A 19,472-nucleotide genomic window follows, 5' to 3' on the forward strand; every position below is an offset into this window, starting at 1 on the left:
CCTGCCCGCCCCCGCCCCGCCTCCCTTCGGACCCCTGGGTCCCAGGCCCGGCTCCCCGCCCGACTCACGCCCCGCCCGCTGCCACCCGCTGCCGACCCGGCCCGCAGTGCGGCCCGGCAGCCGCCACCATGTCCCTTCACGGCAAACGGAAGGAGATTTACAAGTATGAAGCGCCCTGGACCGTCTACGCCATGAACTGGAGCGTGCGGCCCGACAAGCGCTTTCGTCTGGCCCTGGGCAGCTTCGTGGAGGAGTACAACAACAAGGTGGGTCGGGCAGGGGCTCGGAACTCCGCTGGGGGGTCGGGGTGAGGGGCGGGGAAGAGCGGTCCCGGGGAGCCCCCTTTCGCGGCCTGGGGCCCCGACCTTAGGACCCTCCTGCGGACTTGCCTTTAGCGCCCTGGAACGGTTCCTCCAAGTCTGGTCCTGAGCAGAGGGTTTCGCTGGGTTTCGCACTTGTTTCATTTAATCCTAGCAGTATTCCTGTGGAGTCGGAGCGTAGTTGCCCCTTAGTCCCATTTTTACTGGTAAGGCAAGTGAAACACAATGTTGTGACTTGCCCGAGTCATACACCTATTTCGTGGCGGCAAACAGGTCTCACACCTGAATTTACACCCCAAAGCTACGCCATTTATCACTTCTATCTCCCTCTCCTCCTGCCGAATTGCTTCAGCTGGGGGTGGAGGAGGGAAGAGGGAGTGATGACCGAAGGAAAATGCTGGCGTCTCAGTTGGTGGTCGTTCACTCCTGACTACACTCGATTTCTCTTGGCTGTTTATTGCGCGAGACCCCCACTCCCACTCCCAGGTACTATTCTTGGATACCCAGCCCCTCTGCCAGCATTGCCATTGCTGCCTCATAACCGTCCTCTTCAAAGCGATCTGGTTTCTGAATTGAGAAAGATGACACTTGCCATAACCTTTCTTGGCTTCTTTCATGCTAATAGAGGTATAATCCTGACTAGTAAGTTATCCATCAATTTGAGAAGCATCAGTGTAGTAAGGCGATGCTTTCAAGCTGGCAGTACAGCATGCATTAATTTTTGGAAGTTGTTGAATACGTCAGTGAGAAGAATTTTCTGTCCTTTACCTCTTAATCTCTTCCTTTTTTTTGTATTAGTGTAAACGCTCTGATTGTTAGGGATTAGAGCAATTGGAAGCCTTGGCTGGCTAGTGTGTGTAGAGCCAGTAACCTGTGCTTGGCGCTTGTGAACACCATGACTTAGGAATACAACTGTGGGCAGTGTTGGGACAAAAAGCTCGGCAGCTCTGACCCACAATTTGTTGTAGGAAAGAGGTTCTTTTTCACACGTGAAGGTTCTGTAAAAAAGCATTTGAGTAGAGTAACTTTGTTTACAGTTCTCCAGGAGCACAGCTGTTTCTTTAGAGTTAGGTCTTCTTTGAAATCCTCTTTGAGAAACTGATGAAAGCAAAGGACTCTTCACTGCCCAGACATTACTCATACACACTTTACAAACAAATACCAACGAATGTGTCCATTGAGGCCTACCTGATCTTGAAGTCCCCCTATTGCCCACAGAAAGCAGAGTCCTGGCAAGACATAATTTTCTTTTCTCTTGATTCCTCTTTCTTCCTTATGGCCATAGTGGACAGCAGAGCTGGGAATGGAATTCATGGTTGTGATATGGAAATCACATTAGTATAATTAAGAGCACTAGAACTATTGTTGAAGGCTACATGTGAAAAAATCAAAACTGTGAAATATGTCTTTCAAAGGGCTTGAGTCTTTTCACACAAATAGATGAGTTTTCCCTTGCACATTTTTCCAGGGTTAATTTGGGTAAGCAGTAGTAAGTACATTTCTAAGAGAGGACAGACTGACCCCACAAGTTAGGCTGCTGGTAGAAGTAGTGGAGTACTAGTGTCAAATCTCACTAGCAGGAACTTGACCCCAGAGTTTGGAGTACTTTGATTTAGCAGCCATATGAGAGCTCCTTTGTACTAGGCACACAGGCAGTGTGGCCTTAGTGGTGTAATGCAAACTTAATAATTCCAGTGGTAACAGATTAAGCAGTTAACTGTGTTTTAACTCATTTGTTATAGGTGATTAGTGCCTTAAAACTATTTTTTGTGCTCCCACCCATCTAGGTCAGGGTTTGTAATGTGTGCGCATGCCCTGGACACTGTTAGCAATCTGAAGCCAGCAGACTTCTTTTAATAATTGTGTTTTCAAATGCATAAAATACATAGGCTTATGAAGGAAACCAATTGTGTTGAACTACAGTTATCAAAAACAGTTTTTAAAACGTGGTGATAGAATAGTACATACTTTTAAATTAACTCATTACACCATCCGGTGTAATTATTACTGTATTTTTGAAGTAGTGATAAAGGTAAACAGCATTTCAAGATGTTTAACTGTAATGTGATATGAAAAAAATCAGTGATTTATGTTTGTGACAAAGTCACAGGTATTTATGCTGCAGGGAGTAGCCACCTCCATTTGTAAGTGAAGGAAATGCTAAATTTCAGTTAGAGGTTAGTGAAAATATGAATGTAATTGTCCAATTCAAGTTCATAGACCCCAAGTTAAGAAATCCTGCTGTAAAGGATCTGTGCCTAGTAGCTGGTGGGCAGCAGTGATTCTCAGGCTCAATTTTGGGAAAACCTTGACATGGAGGTGCCAGATTTCATAATTTGCAAGAATTTAAAAATTATTGGTTGGAATTTTCAGACCTTTGGTTCCTGCTTGCCCCCTATTATGATTGCCATTGGAGGACAAAATAAATGGATGTAGCAAATTAACATTGATGAAAAGCCCAGAAATGGCCTTTTTTACTATGGAGACATTGACTATAGGAAAACACTGTTATAATTTTTTAAATTTTGTATTAATGTAATAATGTTTTCCAATAGTACAATTATTCCTGGTTTGATAGAATTAAAATCTGTTAGCACTTTGAGAACAACTTGACTTCCAGGTGTTCCAACATCTGAATAAATTTGAGAATCATTGCAGAGTAAAGAACCAGATTCTATCAACTACTACTGAAATTAAAAGTCTCATTCATGGTAATTGTGTTTTATGTTTTCTTTTTGTGATTTCTGCTGGGAGATACAGCAGCGTTGGTGTAGGAGCAATGGTTGTGTGTGTGTGTGTGTGTGTGTGTGTGTGTGTGTGTGTGTAAGGACTTGCACATTCCTGGGCTCAACCCCTAGAGTTAATAGTTGCTCAGGTGATTTGGACACCATTGGTCCAGATGGCACTCTCAGAACATTACCCCGGAATTACCTTGGCATCTGCTGACCAGTGGCAGGAATCTAATCTTTTTGCATCTATAGGTGCCTAAACATTGGTTGTCCTTTCATCCCGTGACAAAAGCTCTATTACCCGATGGCCTCCTTGACGTAAAGCCTAGGTTGAGATCTCATGCCTTCCACTTCCCAGTTCTGTGTGGCCTTGTGCAAGTTAATCTCTTTGCCTCAGTTTCCTCTTCTGTAAAACAAGGGTAATAAGATTAAATGAGCTAATTTATGTAAAGGAATTCTGCCTGGCACATAGAAAGCAACTTAGAAATATTAGCTATTATTTAATCATCATTATCATACCTGTAATTGAAATATAATCAAGAAGAAGTGTGTGGATGCTAGGTAATTTGACTTCTGAATTTTTCAGAGAGGAATCAGGACCTTGGGTGAGAAAGTTACCTTGAAAGGTCATTATGTTCATTCCTTTGACTTTTAAAGACCCAAGGGGAAAAATTCACTTGATTCCTTTCAACCAAACCCATTTTGTGTTCTGGAAGGTTCTTGTAGTCAGATTCTAAGTACTGTAACGTGCTAGTTTAAGCCCATTTTCTCTTGTTCTACCAGGCTTAGACGCAGTAACTCTGATGTAAGAACTCAGATATTTCTCCTGAGTTTTGACAGTATCTGTGGTAATTAGACAGGTGATATTTCCTATTTTGTGGGGGAAGATGGGCAGCAGTTCCTGGACTTCTATACCACTTAGTTGCATGTTTCAGGGTTGGGTTTGAATAGAATTGGCGGGGTAACTGGAGTTTATTTTGCCATAATGTTAACTAGCTGACTACTTGTGCTTTAATATTTAGCATCTGTTAGCATTTAACATTTTTGAGGTTGTGTAAAGAGACTATAGGCATTCCTGATGCTTTTTTGAAGAATACTGGAGTGAAACTAGGTAAAGACAACCTTGTACTTGAAATACACATGAGATGAATGCTTTCCTTGTCAGCCTGTGTTGATTTTGATTCCTCTGAGATTTTTTTTACTGCAGAATTACTTTGCTGTATAATGGTTTTGACTCTGGTATATAATTTTTCATATCTCGGTGTTTTTGGCAGCTCTTTAGGGTTCTCATTTATTTGCTCATTAATTAAACAAATATGTATTGAACGTGTACACATATGTTTTAGGCACAGTGATGATGGCTGGTCACCTTCTGTAGCCTTTGTTAGCAGATGTGATGTTGGCAGCAATAAAGAGAAAGTGTTTTAATACACTTAAGTATTTTTGATAGATATTTAGAATTTTGCAAATGCAGTGCTTCATCAGTCCTTGGCAAGACTGTCAGCAGGGGAATTTAAAACATAAAACTTTTCTGGTTTTAATTTCCTCCTTTCTTTTTTCTAGACAGTGATAGGACTAATTCCTCCATAGGATCAAGTGGATAAAAGAGCTGCCGCTTTATTGCTTTTTGCCCTAACCTGGTTCACACAGACTTACTGGAGATGCTGTGATTTGAAAAAGGAATGGACCTGTGTTCTCTAGGTAGTCTGGCCTGCCTGAGGCTGTGATGCCAGAGCTGATTGGTCAGCCTCTGAGCCAGCAGCTGAAGAGGTGCTGTGTCAGAATTCATGTCAAAGTTTGACAAGGCAGGATCTCTCTGCAGACATTGATCTGCAGTAGCCAGGAACAGGCTTTGAAGGGAGGACAAATGGAAAAGACCAGGAAAAACTGATTTATTCTGTCAGAATTTTGCCTTAACTGATTTTGGTTATATTAACAATTATGGGGAAATGTTCCACTGACTGGAGTGGTATATTGATTTGGATAACTTTGGGACTTTTTAAAAAATTACATATGTACACATATATACATATGTATTTACCTTCATGTTCTGGGACTAGCACTGTGTGTAATAAATGGGATACACAGTTTGCTCCCTCAGGGAGCTTATACTAGCAAGATAGACATGGCATCCTTTAATTTTTTAAAAAATATAAGGTATGGGTAATATGAACAATAATTTATGTTGTTATTCCTAAAAGTAATAAAAGTGGAAGTGAAGATACAGTCATGCCTTCTAGGAGTAAATGTTTTATATTACATATCTGTTCCTTAGGAGACATCTGGCATAGTAATAAAACACCTTAAAAATAAGTAAAAATGATCTTGCTTCACAGCCTTTTCTTTTTAGGGCCATTTGTTTCACATGTTGGGATCAAGTGTTTTGAAGCAGTAGGTACAGAAAGGCACTAGAGATGGGAGATAGAAGAAGTTCAGCAGGAGGACAGAGAAGACTGGGAGAGAGGGACAGAAGGATAACCTAATGTTAACAATAAGTTGGTTAAAGTCAGATAATTTTTCCTTATGTTCCGACAAGGAATAAGGAAGGCTGGCAGTACAATGAAGGTCAGATGGGTATAGGAAGATGGTGAGGAAGGGTATCTATGACTGCAGTTTCAAACTCAGAAGAGCACGGTTCTCCAGAATAGGATTTTGATGGGCAACATCAACCTTTTGTTTGGGACAGTGATAAGAGGATGCAGAGGCTGGCAGAGGGGGCTTCTCCAGACCCCATTTGACACTTTGGGCAAGAGGAGAACTAAACTGTACAAGGAGACACATAGGTATGCCATTTTCTCTAGAAGCATTGGATGAGGCAGCTTGAATGAGAGATTAACTTGTGAGTTTGGCAGCTCCTCATCTCTCTTGGCTGGAGAAATGTAAAGGCTTCATGTATTTCTGCTAACTTTGAACATGGCCATGACCTCTCTCTGACAAGAACCTTCTTCATGTCATCTAGGAAGAACTTGCCTCATTCAAAAGGAACGAGCACAGTAGCTATAGAAAGATACTATAAGAAAGGGGGCGAGGGGGATGGGAAATAAACGGCAGGTAAAGTACCTGCACTAGGAAAATGTTTTTTACCTCAGTTGAAAATTAGTGGCCATTCCTACCATCATAAAGTCAAAGACTTAAGAAAAGAACTCTAAGCAGAGATACAGGAGATCAGGTAAAATAAAGCATGGTGACAGGAGAAAATAGAGCATCAGGAAATAGAGCCCAGGAAAATAGTGGAGGAGAAAACAGAAATTATCACAGAGTTAAAAGCCATAATGGAAAGAATAAAAATGAATACCAACTGCTGAAAACACAAGCAAGGATAGGGAAGACAGATTGAGGAAATGAAATGGAAATAAATAATTAGAAAGAAAATCATAGACGCAGAAAATAAAGGCAATCTAACTTAGGTATAGTTTATGTCCCTGTACAAAACCAAAGAAATGAAACACAAAAACTTAAATATGTAGTTAAAGAAGACTTTTATACAAATAAAAATTTAAACTAATGAGTTCAAACTATATCTCATGAAAAATTGACACAGAACAATTGTCATTGAAACATTTCCTAGGAAAGTGTCTACATTTTAAGGGTGAAGAAAATCTTTTGGACACCCAGGCAAAATGATTGAGCCCTCTTGAAGAGGGAAGGAGAAATGAGGCTAGCCACATTTGATGACAGAAGGTAATAGAGCAATGTCTACAAATCTGCAACTATTATAGATTGTACTATTGTAAATACCCGAAAATACACTTAGGAATATATAAGACTTATATGGGGACAAAATGCACTTTTTAAGAGATAACTCAGTTTATAAAAATTGACCATGTATTAAGAAAAGTTTTTTTTAATTTAAGGGAAATCGACACATTGGAAAAAATACTACATATCAAAAATTATGGGCTGATGAGGGAACTAAAGCCCAGATATGCTAAGTGACTTGCCCCAAAGTGACATAGGTCAAAGCAGGGCCAGAACTGGAATACTGCCTTGTCTCCAGAGTCTTGAATATATACTGATGACAAAAAAATTTTATGGAAAAAAAAAGTGTTGAAAACCAGTGGGGAACACTTGCCCTACCAGATTAGAATAAGCATACTGGAATTGGTATAGTTATAGCCAGAGAGGTTGGTGGAACAACATAGAATGTTCCAAAGCAGATCTAAATACATATATATAGAAGTGTATATGATAAGATGGAACCTTAATTCACTGGGGGGAAAAAATCAGTAAACTGTATGGCGTAATTATCTGGCAGGAAGATTTCATCGTATATGAAAATCAATTCCAGATCAAATATCTAAATGAAAAGTCCCACAAACAATAATAGGAGAAAATTGACTAGCAAATTTGTACTGGGGCAGTGGGGGTGAACAGAGGAGAAAGCAGCCTTTAAGCCGCTCATTAAATCCAGAGTGAACTAGGGAAAAGATTGACAGATTACAGTAATACAAATAAAACATTTCTATATGAAAAGGTATGCTGTGAACAAAGAGAAATGATAGGCCAGGGCAAGATATTTTCAAAACGTAACAGACAGTAGGAGCTAATTTACTTAGTATGATAGATAAAATGGACTAAGAGTATATAAATAGCCAGCTCATTGGAGATGAAATGCAAGTGATCAATAAACAGGAAAAGATGCTCAACTTCACAGGTAGTTAAGGGAAATGAGAATTGAACTGACGGTGTTATTTTTTCTTTCAAAGTTATAAAGATTAAGTTACCGCTTTAGTGTTACTGACAGTATAGGGAAATGAACACCTTTATATATGATAGGCTAGTAGGAATGTGAGTTGAGTTGCTACAGCCTATTTAGAAAGTACATCAGCATCTTAAAATTTAAAATGCACATACCTTCTTTTTTTTTTTTTTTTTTTTAGCTGAGCCATCCTGCTACCTGTTGGCAGCTCAGCGGCTGCTCAGCTCGGGCTGGACTCGAACCACTGTTGCTNGCGGCTGCTCAGCTCGGGCTGGACTCGAACCACTGTTGCTCAGAGCTCAAACTCTTGAGCGAGCTCTTAACCAACTGAGCCACTCGGCCGGCCCTGCACATACCTTCTAATATAACAATTCCACTCGTGGAACTTTGGCCTCCAGAAATAAAGACAACAGGACGTAAAGTATTGTGCGTTAATTAAAAGAATGAGTTGGAAATACATACTGACTTGAAGGATGCCCATTATTTTGTTAATTAAAAAATAAGATTTATAGCATTGAATATAGCACCCCATTTTTCTGAAAGTTGAGAGGAAACCTTACATTTGTGTGTAAGTACGTTTGAGCATAGAGAAAACTGGAGAAGCACATACACCATATTAATGTGATATATTGGGGATGGAATCGGAGTTACTAACTTTTTTTTTTTAAGATTGTATTGGGGAATTGGGGGAGGGGACCAGCCAAGTTGTTGTTCTTCAGTCTTCGTTGTGGAGGGCACCAGTCGCCATCTGGCTTCCCATCAGCAACTGTGGCCTCTAAGCTCAAGGTGCTGTGTTCAGTCTTAATTGCGGGTGGGTGTGGCCACCATCCCATGTGGGAGTTGAACCAGCAGCCTTGTTGTTAAGAGCGCACGCTGTATTCACTGAGCCATCCGGGCGGCAGCTCAGCTCAAGGTGCCGAGTTCAGTCTTAGTTGCGGGACGGTGTAGCCCACCATCGAACAGAAAATCTTGTTGTTACACCAGCTGAACCATCCTACCACCTGTTGGCATCTCAGTGACAGCTCAGCTTGGGCGCAGTGTCACTGGCCCATGTGGGAATCGAACCGGCGGCCCTGTTGCTCAGAGCTCTTGCTCTTAAGCCAACTCTTAACCAACTGAGCCACTCGGCCAGCCCATTAACTTTTTTAAATATACCTATATTTTAGTTATATACAATGATCATATACTTTATAATTCCCTTACAATCTAAAAGTACATTTAAAGACTAAAACTCAATAGGAAGATCATTAGGGTAGATAAAACTTGTAAGTCTGAGCAAGAAAATGATAGAGGATATAATATAATGGTAAGGGGTTCAGGGTAAAATTTAGTGTCTAAAGTCTACCACTCACCCCTTTCCCCTTTGGGACTTCTTATCAAGGATGTTATATACAAATAAGAATAGCCAAAGGCGAAATCCATCCCCATTCTAGTAATAGCTGAACAAGTGCCTCCATGAGGTGCTACTCCCTGGTAAACTGAGTTGGAAAAATACAATTTGTTCTTAAAGCCTAAATGAGACTTTCTATTTTTCCACTTTTAATTCAAAGGCAGATCCAACCTGACCTCCCTCACTAAGTTGAAGGTGCAGAGAAGCTGGAATGAAAGATGGCCAGACCCACTCTGAGCAGGCTGATTTGCCTCTCCCTGTAAGAGTGAGTGTGCAAGCGCAAGAGAGCTCTTATGCCTGCCTAACAGAGTGGTCATGGTCAGGCCCATGAGTGAGACATGCCCATGTGCCTGACTCAGGCTTCAGCCAGTCAGTTTAGCAATTGGAGCTAGTTCAGGGTGGGCATGGAAGAACAACTCCTCACTCTCAGTATTCTCCCCAAGGGGACCAGGGGCAGAAATTCATCCTTTCTATGGGCACAGATGGACATGGGGAGTAGCAGGAGAGGAATGAGAGTGCTATTAACAATTTTCTAAGACTGAAGTAAAAAAATCCAAATGAAAGTAAAAAATCTGCTTTAAGGGAAAACAAAGTACCAAACTTTCCTTAAGGAGTCAAAATGAATAATTTTAAAATCATGGAAGAATTGAAAATATAAAGATCTACTTTCAAAAAGGAACCACCCTCGGAATTTTATGGGCTGATGTAACCACAAGAAATCTGTAACAAAGGCACAGTAGTCACCTGTAAGAGTCCTACAAATCAATAAGGAAAATATACAACTCAGTAGAAAACTGGGCAAATGTTTTAAGTTGATGTTTAAGCATAATGATGAAGAGCTTGGGTTGTGGAATGGGACTGCTTATATTTAAAATGCAAGGCACTTAACCTCTCATTTACTCAGTAGTTTCTGAAAGTGGGAAGAATTGTACCTACCTCATGGAGATGTTGAGAGAATTAAATGAGGTAATGCATGTAAAATTAAGCATATAATGTTATTACACACTTATAGTTGATCCATCATAAACATTCAGATATGAGCAGATATTGTTAATACAGAAATGAAAATAGTAAACAAATATACTCAGTCTCAATAGTAAAATGGTGGTAAAATGCCATTTTCCCTCATACTAGCAGGTATTTAAAAGATTAATTATTTTCAGTATTTTCAAAGGTATGGGGAAATTGGCACTCTCGTATACTATTAATGAAACTATACATGGAAGCAATCTCTTTGAAAGTTATTTGACAGAATCTATTAACATTTGAAATGTATGGTGCAACAATTACACTTCTAGAAATCTCTCCAATAAGAGCATTTGCACATGTGTACAAAGTATTGTTTATAATAGCAAAACAATGGGAGACTTGACCACTTTAATCTGTATTATATAAATACTCACAAAGAAGTTTCTTTCATCATTAAATTGTAAGTGTCTGAGTATCTGAACAAAAGTTGAGATTTAGGGGGAAATCTGATGACTTGAAAACCAACTTTTAGAAGTGAGTGTAGCATTTTCTCTCACAGTTTAACCTCACGGTGTTATCTGCATGGTTACCGAGGAGATTTTGTCTTTTGTGCTTGCTGCCGCATCCCCAGCACTTAGAACAGTGCCTGGCACCTAGTAGCCACTCAGTAAATATTTGTTGAATAAATACATGAGTGTAATATCTGGCTCAGAATCTATATGAGAGAATTATTCTTTATTCTGCTCAATGAGCCCCAAAATTTAGCCTCTTATTCCCCCTCCCTCCCCCGGCCACACCAAGGCTGATGCCAAATTTCCCTGTTCATCTGGAATCCTCCATCTTTACATATTACTTTCTACAAAGGTCAGGATGTCAACTTTCTAATTCCCTAAGAATTATTCATTTTGGGCCGGCCGAGTGGCGCGATGGTTAAGAGCTGGCTTGGGACACCAGATGGCCCCGGTTTGGATCCCACATATGAGGGCCAGTGACACTGCCCTCTACAGCTAAGATGCTGAACAACAGCTTGACCTGGAGCTGGGCTGCCGTGAGTCGCCGGAGACTGCGTAGGCTGCAGCCCCTGCTGCATTGGATTGCCATGGGCTACCGTATGTAGCCAGCAGCCAGCGTGAGCAGCCATCCAGAAGCCGGTGACTGATCTGCCTCGCCCAGGAAGAGCGTAGTGATGGTGCCAACTTGGGCCAGTGAAGCAGTGTCCTCCACAACTAGACTGAAGAACAAAACGACAGCAACTTGTCTGTTCCCCTTCCCCCAATTCCCCAGCACTGTTCCCAACCCCCCAATTCCCCCCCCAAAAAAAATCTTAAAAAAAAAATTTTTATTCATTTAGTCAGAATCCCTCTGTGGCCATTCTGTCAGTCACCACAGGACCTTAACCTTGTCCACCAGTTTCCTGGTGGGTTTCCAGGCTGAGCTCCCCGCCTCCAGCGTCTTCCTGGATCCAGTCAGTCCTGCCCAACATTATCAGACCTCATAGTCCTACTGCTCCCTTCTCAGACACCTTCAGGGGGACAGCCTGCCTCCGTCCTCAGCTTGCTTTCAGACACATCTCAGCCTCAGCTGCCCCTGTCTCTCACATGGTTCTTCTCAAACAGGTTTTCTTGCTGCCAGCGAGGATCATTTAGTTTGCCGCTTTACTGAGTACATTCGTTCCTTCTGTCCGGTCTGCCTGGGATGGCTTAGCTTTCTTCTTTGCCTGCCTGGGACCTTTCCATACACCTTTGAAGACTGGTCAGATCCTATCTCCGCTTTTCCTAATTTGCTCACTTTGAATTATCCCTTGTTCCTCTAAACTTGCCATCTGTGTTATAAATAAGCAGCTAATCATGTATTACCTTGTGACACCGCTTTTATTGCTGCCTTAGGGCAGCGTTACTGTATTTTAGGGCAGTGGGTTTTTTCTCCTTTTACATTGTCTCCCCCAACACATTCTATGATTTTTGAAAGCCTGTGGGTGTAGTACCATAAAAATGAATATTTAGATATTTAAATATTTGAAGTCAGACATGGATGTCAAGATCTATAAATATACGTAGAAAAACCCTTAAGATTCCAAAAACCTACTGAAACTAATACCTAATTTAGCAAAGTTACAGTACTCAAGATTAATGTACAAAAATCAATTGTATTTTTATATAGTAGCAATAAAAAATTGAAATGGAATTCAAAATAGTTCCATCTATAATAGCATTAAAAATACTTAGAAATAACGGTAATGAAAGAAATGCAAGACTTGTACATTGAAAACTTCAAAACTTTGCTGAGAGAAATTAAAGAAAGCCTAAATAGTGGAGAATTGCTATGTTTAGGGGTTGGAAGACTTAATATTTTTAATACGGCAGTTTTTCCAAACTGATTTATAGATATGTCACAATTCCAATCAGAATCTCAATAGGCTTTTTGTAGAATTTAAAAAGCTGGTTCTAAAATTTACAGAGAAAATCCAATGTATAGGGTAGTAAAACCTTTTTGAAAAACAACAAAGTTAGAGAAGTCACACTATCTGATTTCAGGACTTCACCACAAAGCTGCTATATAAGCAAGACACTGTGGTACTGGTAAATGGATAGGCATATATTTAGATCAATGGGACAAAAGAGAAAATCCAGAAATAGATGCACAAATCCATAGTCAATTGATTTTCAGCAAAGAGGTCAAGATAATTCAAAAGAGAAAGTAATCTTTTCAATAAATGATGCTGAGACAATCAGATATTCACATGAAAAAAAGTGAACCTTGATTCATACTTTTTATCCTGTGAAACAGTGGATCATAGACCTAAATGTAAAGCCTAAAACTGCAAAACATTTAAAAGAAAACAAAGGAGAAAATATTTGTGACCTGGGGTTGGGCAGTGGTTTCTTAGCTAGAACACAAACAACATGAGCTATAAAAGGAAAAAAAAAGGCTGTTTTACTACGGGTTTGCCACTAGAACGCAGGTGTCGTGAAAACCACCGATAAATCTAAGCCAAAATGGGAAAGGAAAAGACTCATATCAACATCATCTTCATTGGACACGTAGATTCCAGCAAGTTTACCGCTACTGGTCATCTGAGCTACAAATGTGGTGGGATCGACAAAAGAAGCATTGAAAAATTTGAGAAGGAGGCTCCTGTGATGGGAAAGTTCTCCTTCAGTATGCCTAGGTCTTGAGTAAACTGAACGCTGAACATGAGTGTGGTATCACCATCGATACATCCCTGTGGAAATTAGAGACCAGCAAGTATTATTGATTCCCCAGGACACAGAGACTTTATCAAAAATATGATTACAGGCACGTCTCAGGCTGACTGTGCTGTCCTGATCGTTGCTGCTGGTGTTGTGAATGTGAAGCAGGTGTCTCCAGGAAGGAGCAGACCCATAAGCATGCCCTTCTGGCTTACACGCTGGGTGTGAAATAACTAGTGGTTGCTGTTAACAAAATGGGTTCCACTGAGCTGCCTTACAACCAGAAGAGATACGAGGAAAACGTTAAGGAAGGCAGCGCCTACATTAAGAAAATTGGCTACAACCCTGACACAGTAGCATTGTGCCAATTACTGGCTGGAATGGTGACAACATACTGAAGCCAGGTGCTAACATGCCTTGGTTCAAGGGATGGAAAGTCACCTGTAAAGATGGCAGTGCCAGTGGAACCACGCTGCTTGAAGCTCTGGATTACATCCTGCCACCAGCACATCCAACTGACAAGACCTTGCGTCTGTCCCTCCAGGATGTCTACAAAATTGGTGGTATTGGCACTGTCCCTGCGGGCTGAGTGGAGACTGCTGTTCTCAAACCCAGCATGGGGGTCACCTTTGCTCCAGTCAACACAGCAACTGAAGTAAAGTCAGTTGACATGCATGATGCAGCTTTAAGTGAAGTTCTTCCTGGGGACAATGTGGGCTTCATTGTCAAGAATATGTCTGTCAAGGATGTTCATTGTGTCAGTGTCGCTGGTGACAGCAAAAATGACCCTCCAGTGGAAGCAGCTGGCTTCACAGCTCAGTGCCAGATATGCACCTGTGCTGGATTGTCACACAACTCACCTTGCTTGCAAATTTGCTGAGCTGAAATTGATTGTCGTTCTGGGGAAAAGCTGGAAGATGGCCCCAAATTCTTGAAATCTGGTGATACTATCATCATTGATGTGGTTCCTGGCAAGCCCATGTGTGTTGAGAGCTTCTCTGACTATCCTCCTCTGGGCTGTTTTGCTGTTCATGACAGGAGAGTGACAGTTGGTATGGGTGTCATCAAAGCAGTGGACAAGAAGGCAGCTGGAGCTGGCAAGGTCACCAAGTCTGCCCAGAAAGCTCGGAATTATGAGTATTATCCCCAATACCTGCCACCCAGTCTTTTTTTTTTTTTTAAAGATTTTATTGGAGAATTGGGGGAGGGGAACAGACAAGTTGCTGTCCTTTTTGTTCTTTAGTTGTGGAGGATGTTGCTTCACTGGCCCATGTTGGTATTATCATTGCTGTTCCCTCCCCCAATTCCCCAATAAAATCTTAAATAAAATAAAATAAATCGTTTTTAATGGAAACAACGTGACCAAAAATCTGTCACAGAATTTTAAGACTCATTAAAACAAAGTTTAATGACAAAAAAAAGAAGTGATAAATGACATCATCAAAATAAAATTTCTGTCCTTCAAAAAACTTTGAGGGCCGGCCAAGTGGCTCAGTTGGTTAAGAACTTGCTCAAGAGTACGAGCTCTGAGCAACAGGATCGCCGGTTCGATTCCTACATGGGCCAGTGAGCTGCGCCCAAGCTGAGCTGCCAAAAGGTGGCAGGATGGCTCAGCTGGTAGAGCACATGCTCCTAACAAGATTGCCTGTTCGAGATGGTGGGCTATGCCTGCCTGCAACTAAGACTGAACTCAGCACCTTGAGATGAGCTGCCGCCTGGATGGCTCAGTGGATAGAGTGTGCGCTCTTAACAACGAGGCTGCTGGTTTGACTCCCACATGGATGGTGGCTACGCCCACCTGCAGCTAATTGAACACAGCACCTTGAGCTGAGCGGCGCGACTGGACTTGGAGCTGAGCTTGCTGGACCCTCCACAACTAAGATTGAAGGACAATAACTTGGCTGTTCCCCTTCTCCAATTCCCCAACACTGTTCCCCTCCCCCAATTCCCCAATAAAAATCTTAAAAAAAAAAAACTTTGAAAGAAAATGACAGAGCAGCCATAGACTGTGAGAAAATACTTGAAAAACATATTAACCGGGGGCTTGTATCCAGAATATACAAAGAATCCTGAGAACTTCAATAAATAAGAAAACAACCCAGTAAGAAATGAAGTGAAACTATTCTGTATGGTATTATAATGGTGAATACATGTCATTGTATATTTGTCAAAACCTGTACATTGTACAACACAAAGACTGAACTCGAAACTGTGGACTTTGGGTGATGATAGCTCAGTGTGGGTTCATCAGGTGTAACAAACATATCACTTCAGTGCAGGTATTTTGATAGTGGAGAAGGCTGTGCATGTGTGGGGGCAGAAGATATATGTACTTTCTGCCCAGTTTGTGAATCTAAAGTCTTTTTTTAAAAGGGCAAAATATTTGAACAGACTTCACCAGAGAATAAATACAGATGGCAAATAAGCACATGAAAAGATGCCCAGTGCCATAAGTTACTAGGGATATGCAAATTAAAATGCTACTACATGCCTACTAGAATGACTTAAACAGGAAAGCTGGCAATACCCAGGGTGTGGAACCTGTGGAACTCTCCTGCATATTTCTAGTGGGAATGCAGAATGACAAAGCCACGTAGAAAACAGGTTGGTGGTGGTTTTGTTTTTTTTGTTTTTTTATAAAGTTAAACACACATTTACAATATGACCCAGCAATTGCTCTCTTAGTTGTTTATCAAAGAGAAAGGAAAGCTTGTCCAGAAAAAAACTTGTACATAAATGTTTACAGCAGCAATATTTCTAATGGCCCCAAACTAGAAATAACCCAAAAGTCCATCAACTGGTAAATGGATAAATTTTAGTGTTTCCACATAATGCAGTATTATTCAGCAATAAAAAAACGACCCTACTGAGACAACATGGATGAATCTCTAGAGCATCATGCTGACAGTAGCCAGTCACAAAAGACTCAGTACTATTGGGTCGTTGGGAAAATCATGACATATTTTTCTATGTTTTTCAATGCAAAAATGCATCATGACTTTCCTGATGACCCAATATATGATTCCATGTATAGTATTACAGAAAAGGCAAAACTATAGATCAGGAATTGCTTGGGGCCAAGGCTAGGAGATTGACTGCAGAGGAGCCCAAGAGAACTTTTTGGGGTGATGGGAATGTTCTATATCTTAATTATTGTGGGACGTTACACAGTGTATATACATTTGCTAATGTGTACATTCCAAATCTTTGAACTGTACACTTCAAGTGAGTGAATTTTATTGTATTCAAGTGAAATAAAATTGTTTTTTTTAAAAAAAGACTCAGCATCGGAAAGACAAGAGTAGAAGAAATTCTGTTTTTCTGCTGTATGGTTAGTGCTTATCCTCATTATAAAGTTTTACCAAAAATTTCCCATTCTGTCTTCCAGGTGGTGGAAGTTCATAAGTAAATGTATACTGAGTAGCATTTCCCATTGAGCCAGATTGATTTGACAGCAAAGAATGGAAGTCAGTATGGGCCCAAAATTGACTCAGAAAAAGTGGCGAGAACCAGGGAACTTTCTCATCAATGGCACCGTTTTTTTGTTTGTTTGTTTTTGGCCAGTTAGAGTGGTTTGGGTTCTTGAATGCTGGGTTGACACACACACCTATATTTGTGAACATGTTATTAGCCAGTGGGGGGCAGGTGTGGGTCAGTTGTATGGGACTGCTCAGGGTGTTTGATATTCCTGGCCCCTGGGCACGAAATACCCACAGCACTTCAAGTCCGTGCAGTAACTAAAAGTTGTCAGATGCCTCAGGGGTGTGGGTAAAGGTGTAACCTGCTGGGCAGATAATGCAGTTCTGTGATGTTGGGTCAAGAATGCAGGAGTTGGAATCAGAAAACCTATGTTCAGATTTTGTTTCTGCCTTTTATTAGCTTTGCAGTGTTGACCGTAACTCAACTCCTTCGAGTCTGGGTTTCCTCCTCGGAGCAGTGAGGTGTTGGACTAGACGCCCTCTTTGTAATAGTTGTTGACTCCGTAGTGAAGTGCCGTACAGGGTCAGGATTCCCGTCACTGACTAAGGATCTGATGTATCTGACACTGCTGCAGAAAAACACGTGCTTATGTGGCTCAATTTTGTTGTGTTACAGGTTCAGCTTGTTGGTTTAGATGAAGAGAGTTCGGAGTTTATTTGCCGAAACACCTTTGACCACCCGTACCCCACCACAAAGCTCATGTGGATTCCTGACACAAAAGGTGTCTACCCAGATCTACTGGCAACAAGTGGTGACTATCTCCGAGTGTGGAGGGTAAGCAGGTGCTCAATTTGCAGCCAGACCAACGGCTTTCTCCCTGTCAGCTGTTATTAGCAGCGTGGAGGCACGGAGAACAGACTGGGGGTGGAGGCAGTGGGTACCATTGCAGCCCGGGAGAAACAAATGGTAGCATATCTGGAATGACCTTGTTTGGCTCAGCCAATTTCCGAGCGAACCCAGCCAAGATTCCTTGAAGTCCTGCTGCTGGCTACAGTCAGCCCTGGAAACTCAAGGCTCAGCTAACCTGATATAACCTTCTGTGGGGGTGGGGATACTTGAGGCTTCTTATTCTGTTTATTTTTGAGTAAATTAAGTAAAATACCAGGCCGCTGAGTCTAGTAAAGTACGTGTGTGGATTATGGAGCTTTGCTTCTCCTCTCAGCTGAGTTCATTGTCAGCGGCATCTCCTATAGCCAGGGGGTGTAGTGTCCGACCAGGCAGGGTACCGAGATTTCGGGTTGGGCAAGGTGAGAAGACGTCTCCTCTAGAGAAATTTGGAAAACTTAGCTGGGCCGAGGAGAAAGCTTGGACAGAATTAGCATTCAGGGAGTTCTCCGGGGTTTTATTACTCTTTATGAAAAAAAGGTTCTTCCCCCATGTCTTATATTTACTACGGTATTTTCTAAATGGGGCTTTAAAGATTTCTTGTGCAGACTGGTTGATTTTTTTAAATTGTTCTTTTAGGTTGGCGAAACAGAGACCAGGCTGGAATGTTTGCTAAACAATAACAAGAACTCAGATTTCTGTGCTCCTCTGACCTCCTTTGACTGGAATGAAGTGGATCCTTATCTTTTGGGTAAGGGAGTGAGGGAGTGCGGATTTCAGAGTGAGGAAGCACAGATACAGTTTTCAGATATGACACTGGGCCAGTTTTTAACCAGCGTCCTAAGGTGGGAAAGAGACTAAATGTGGAATGTGGCTATTAATTCCTCATATGGAGTCGAGCTTCCCATCTGTTTATATCTTGTCTCTTCAGTCAGAGTCTAAGGCCCTAGGGTAAGGATTGAACACTTAACTCTCTCTGGCTCTGCTGGTACCCTCCCTATACTAGAAGGTGTTTGTGGCTTGTAATCTGGGCTGAACAGGCACCTCACGCCTGTCAGCCACTGACTTGCACTGGTTGTTTCCAGGTACTTCCAGCATTGATACGACTTGTACCATCTGGGGGCTGGAGACAGGGCAGGTGCTGGGTCGAGTGAACCTTGTGTCTGGCCATGTGAAAACCCAACTGATCGCCCATGACAAAGAGGTAACGATGCTTTTCTTCTTCTGCTTTCCTCAGCTGCTTTCTGTGCCTTCAGTGTGTGGGTCAAACTGTCCTCTCACTGTTTTGCAAATGGTGTGGGAATCACAATGCCGACATCGTGTCTAAAATGTGTCAGAACAGTGGGAAACAGCACTGTTGCAAAAGAATGCTTTTTGGGGGGCTGATATAAACAACTTATTCTACAGTCTGTCGTTTTTCTTTTTGTGCTGTTTTTTAACAATGAACTCTCTTACAGACAAACTTGGACCTGATGTGATTAAAAATTAATCTTAGAATAACATTTATCTTGAAATACATATATTTGCTTTTTGGCGGGGAGGGGTGGTGGGAGGGCGGAGGGAAATTTTCTGGCAGACGAACCTTAATTCATCAGTTTTTCTCTACACTTGTTTTATGAAATTCTAGTCTGTTCACTTAAGACTTATACTTTTAAAATTTAAAACTATTTGGAATTGAATGTGGTTTATCTTGATGGTGATATTTCTCCTGTGTTTATCACAAAAGCCGCAGGGAGCTATTTGTGAATTTTTTTTTTTTTTAAGATTTTTTAAATTGGGAAATTGGGGGATGGGAACAACGCTGGGGAATTAGGGGACGGGGAACAGACAAGTTGCTGTCCTTTTGTTCTTCAGTCTAGTTGTGGAGGA

The 19,472-nt window shown here is 41.4% G+C and overlaps 1 protein-coding gene across 2 annotated transcripts in view; it reads left to right on the plus strand.

Moving 5' to 3' along the window:
* Window positions 1-10: 10 nt before the first annotated feature.
* DCAF7 (DDB1 and CUL4 associated factor 7) overlaps window positions 11-19,472 on the plus strand; it is a 30,238-nt gene continuing 10,776 nt past the window's right edge. For both annotated transcript variants that reach the window (XR_002123434.1, XM_019637783.1), the window contains exons 1-4: window positions 11-266; window positions 17,394-17,552; window positions 18,243-18,354; window positions 18,689-18,807. Coding sequence is in view for 1 of the 2 variants with exons in the window: in XM_019637783.1 (XP_019493328.1) it covers window positions 129-266; window positions 17,394-17,552; window positions 18,243-18,354; window positions 18,689-18,807 (528 nt within the window). In the remaining variant the exon portion in view is untranslated. The remainder of the gene's footprint in view (window positions 267-17,393; window positions 17,553-18,242; window positions 18,355-18,688; window positions 18,808-19,472) is intronic.

Source organism: Hipposideros armiger, unplaced genomic scaffold, assembly GCF_001890085.2.
Source record: "Hipposideros armiger isolate ML-2016 unplaced genomic scaffold, ASM189008v1 scaffold_34, whole genome shotgun sequence".
NCBI lineage: Eukaryota > Metazoa > Chordata > Mammalia > Chiroptera > Hipposideridae > Hipposideros > Hipposideros armiger.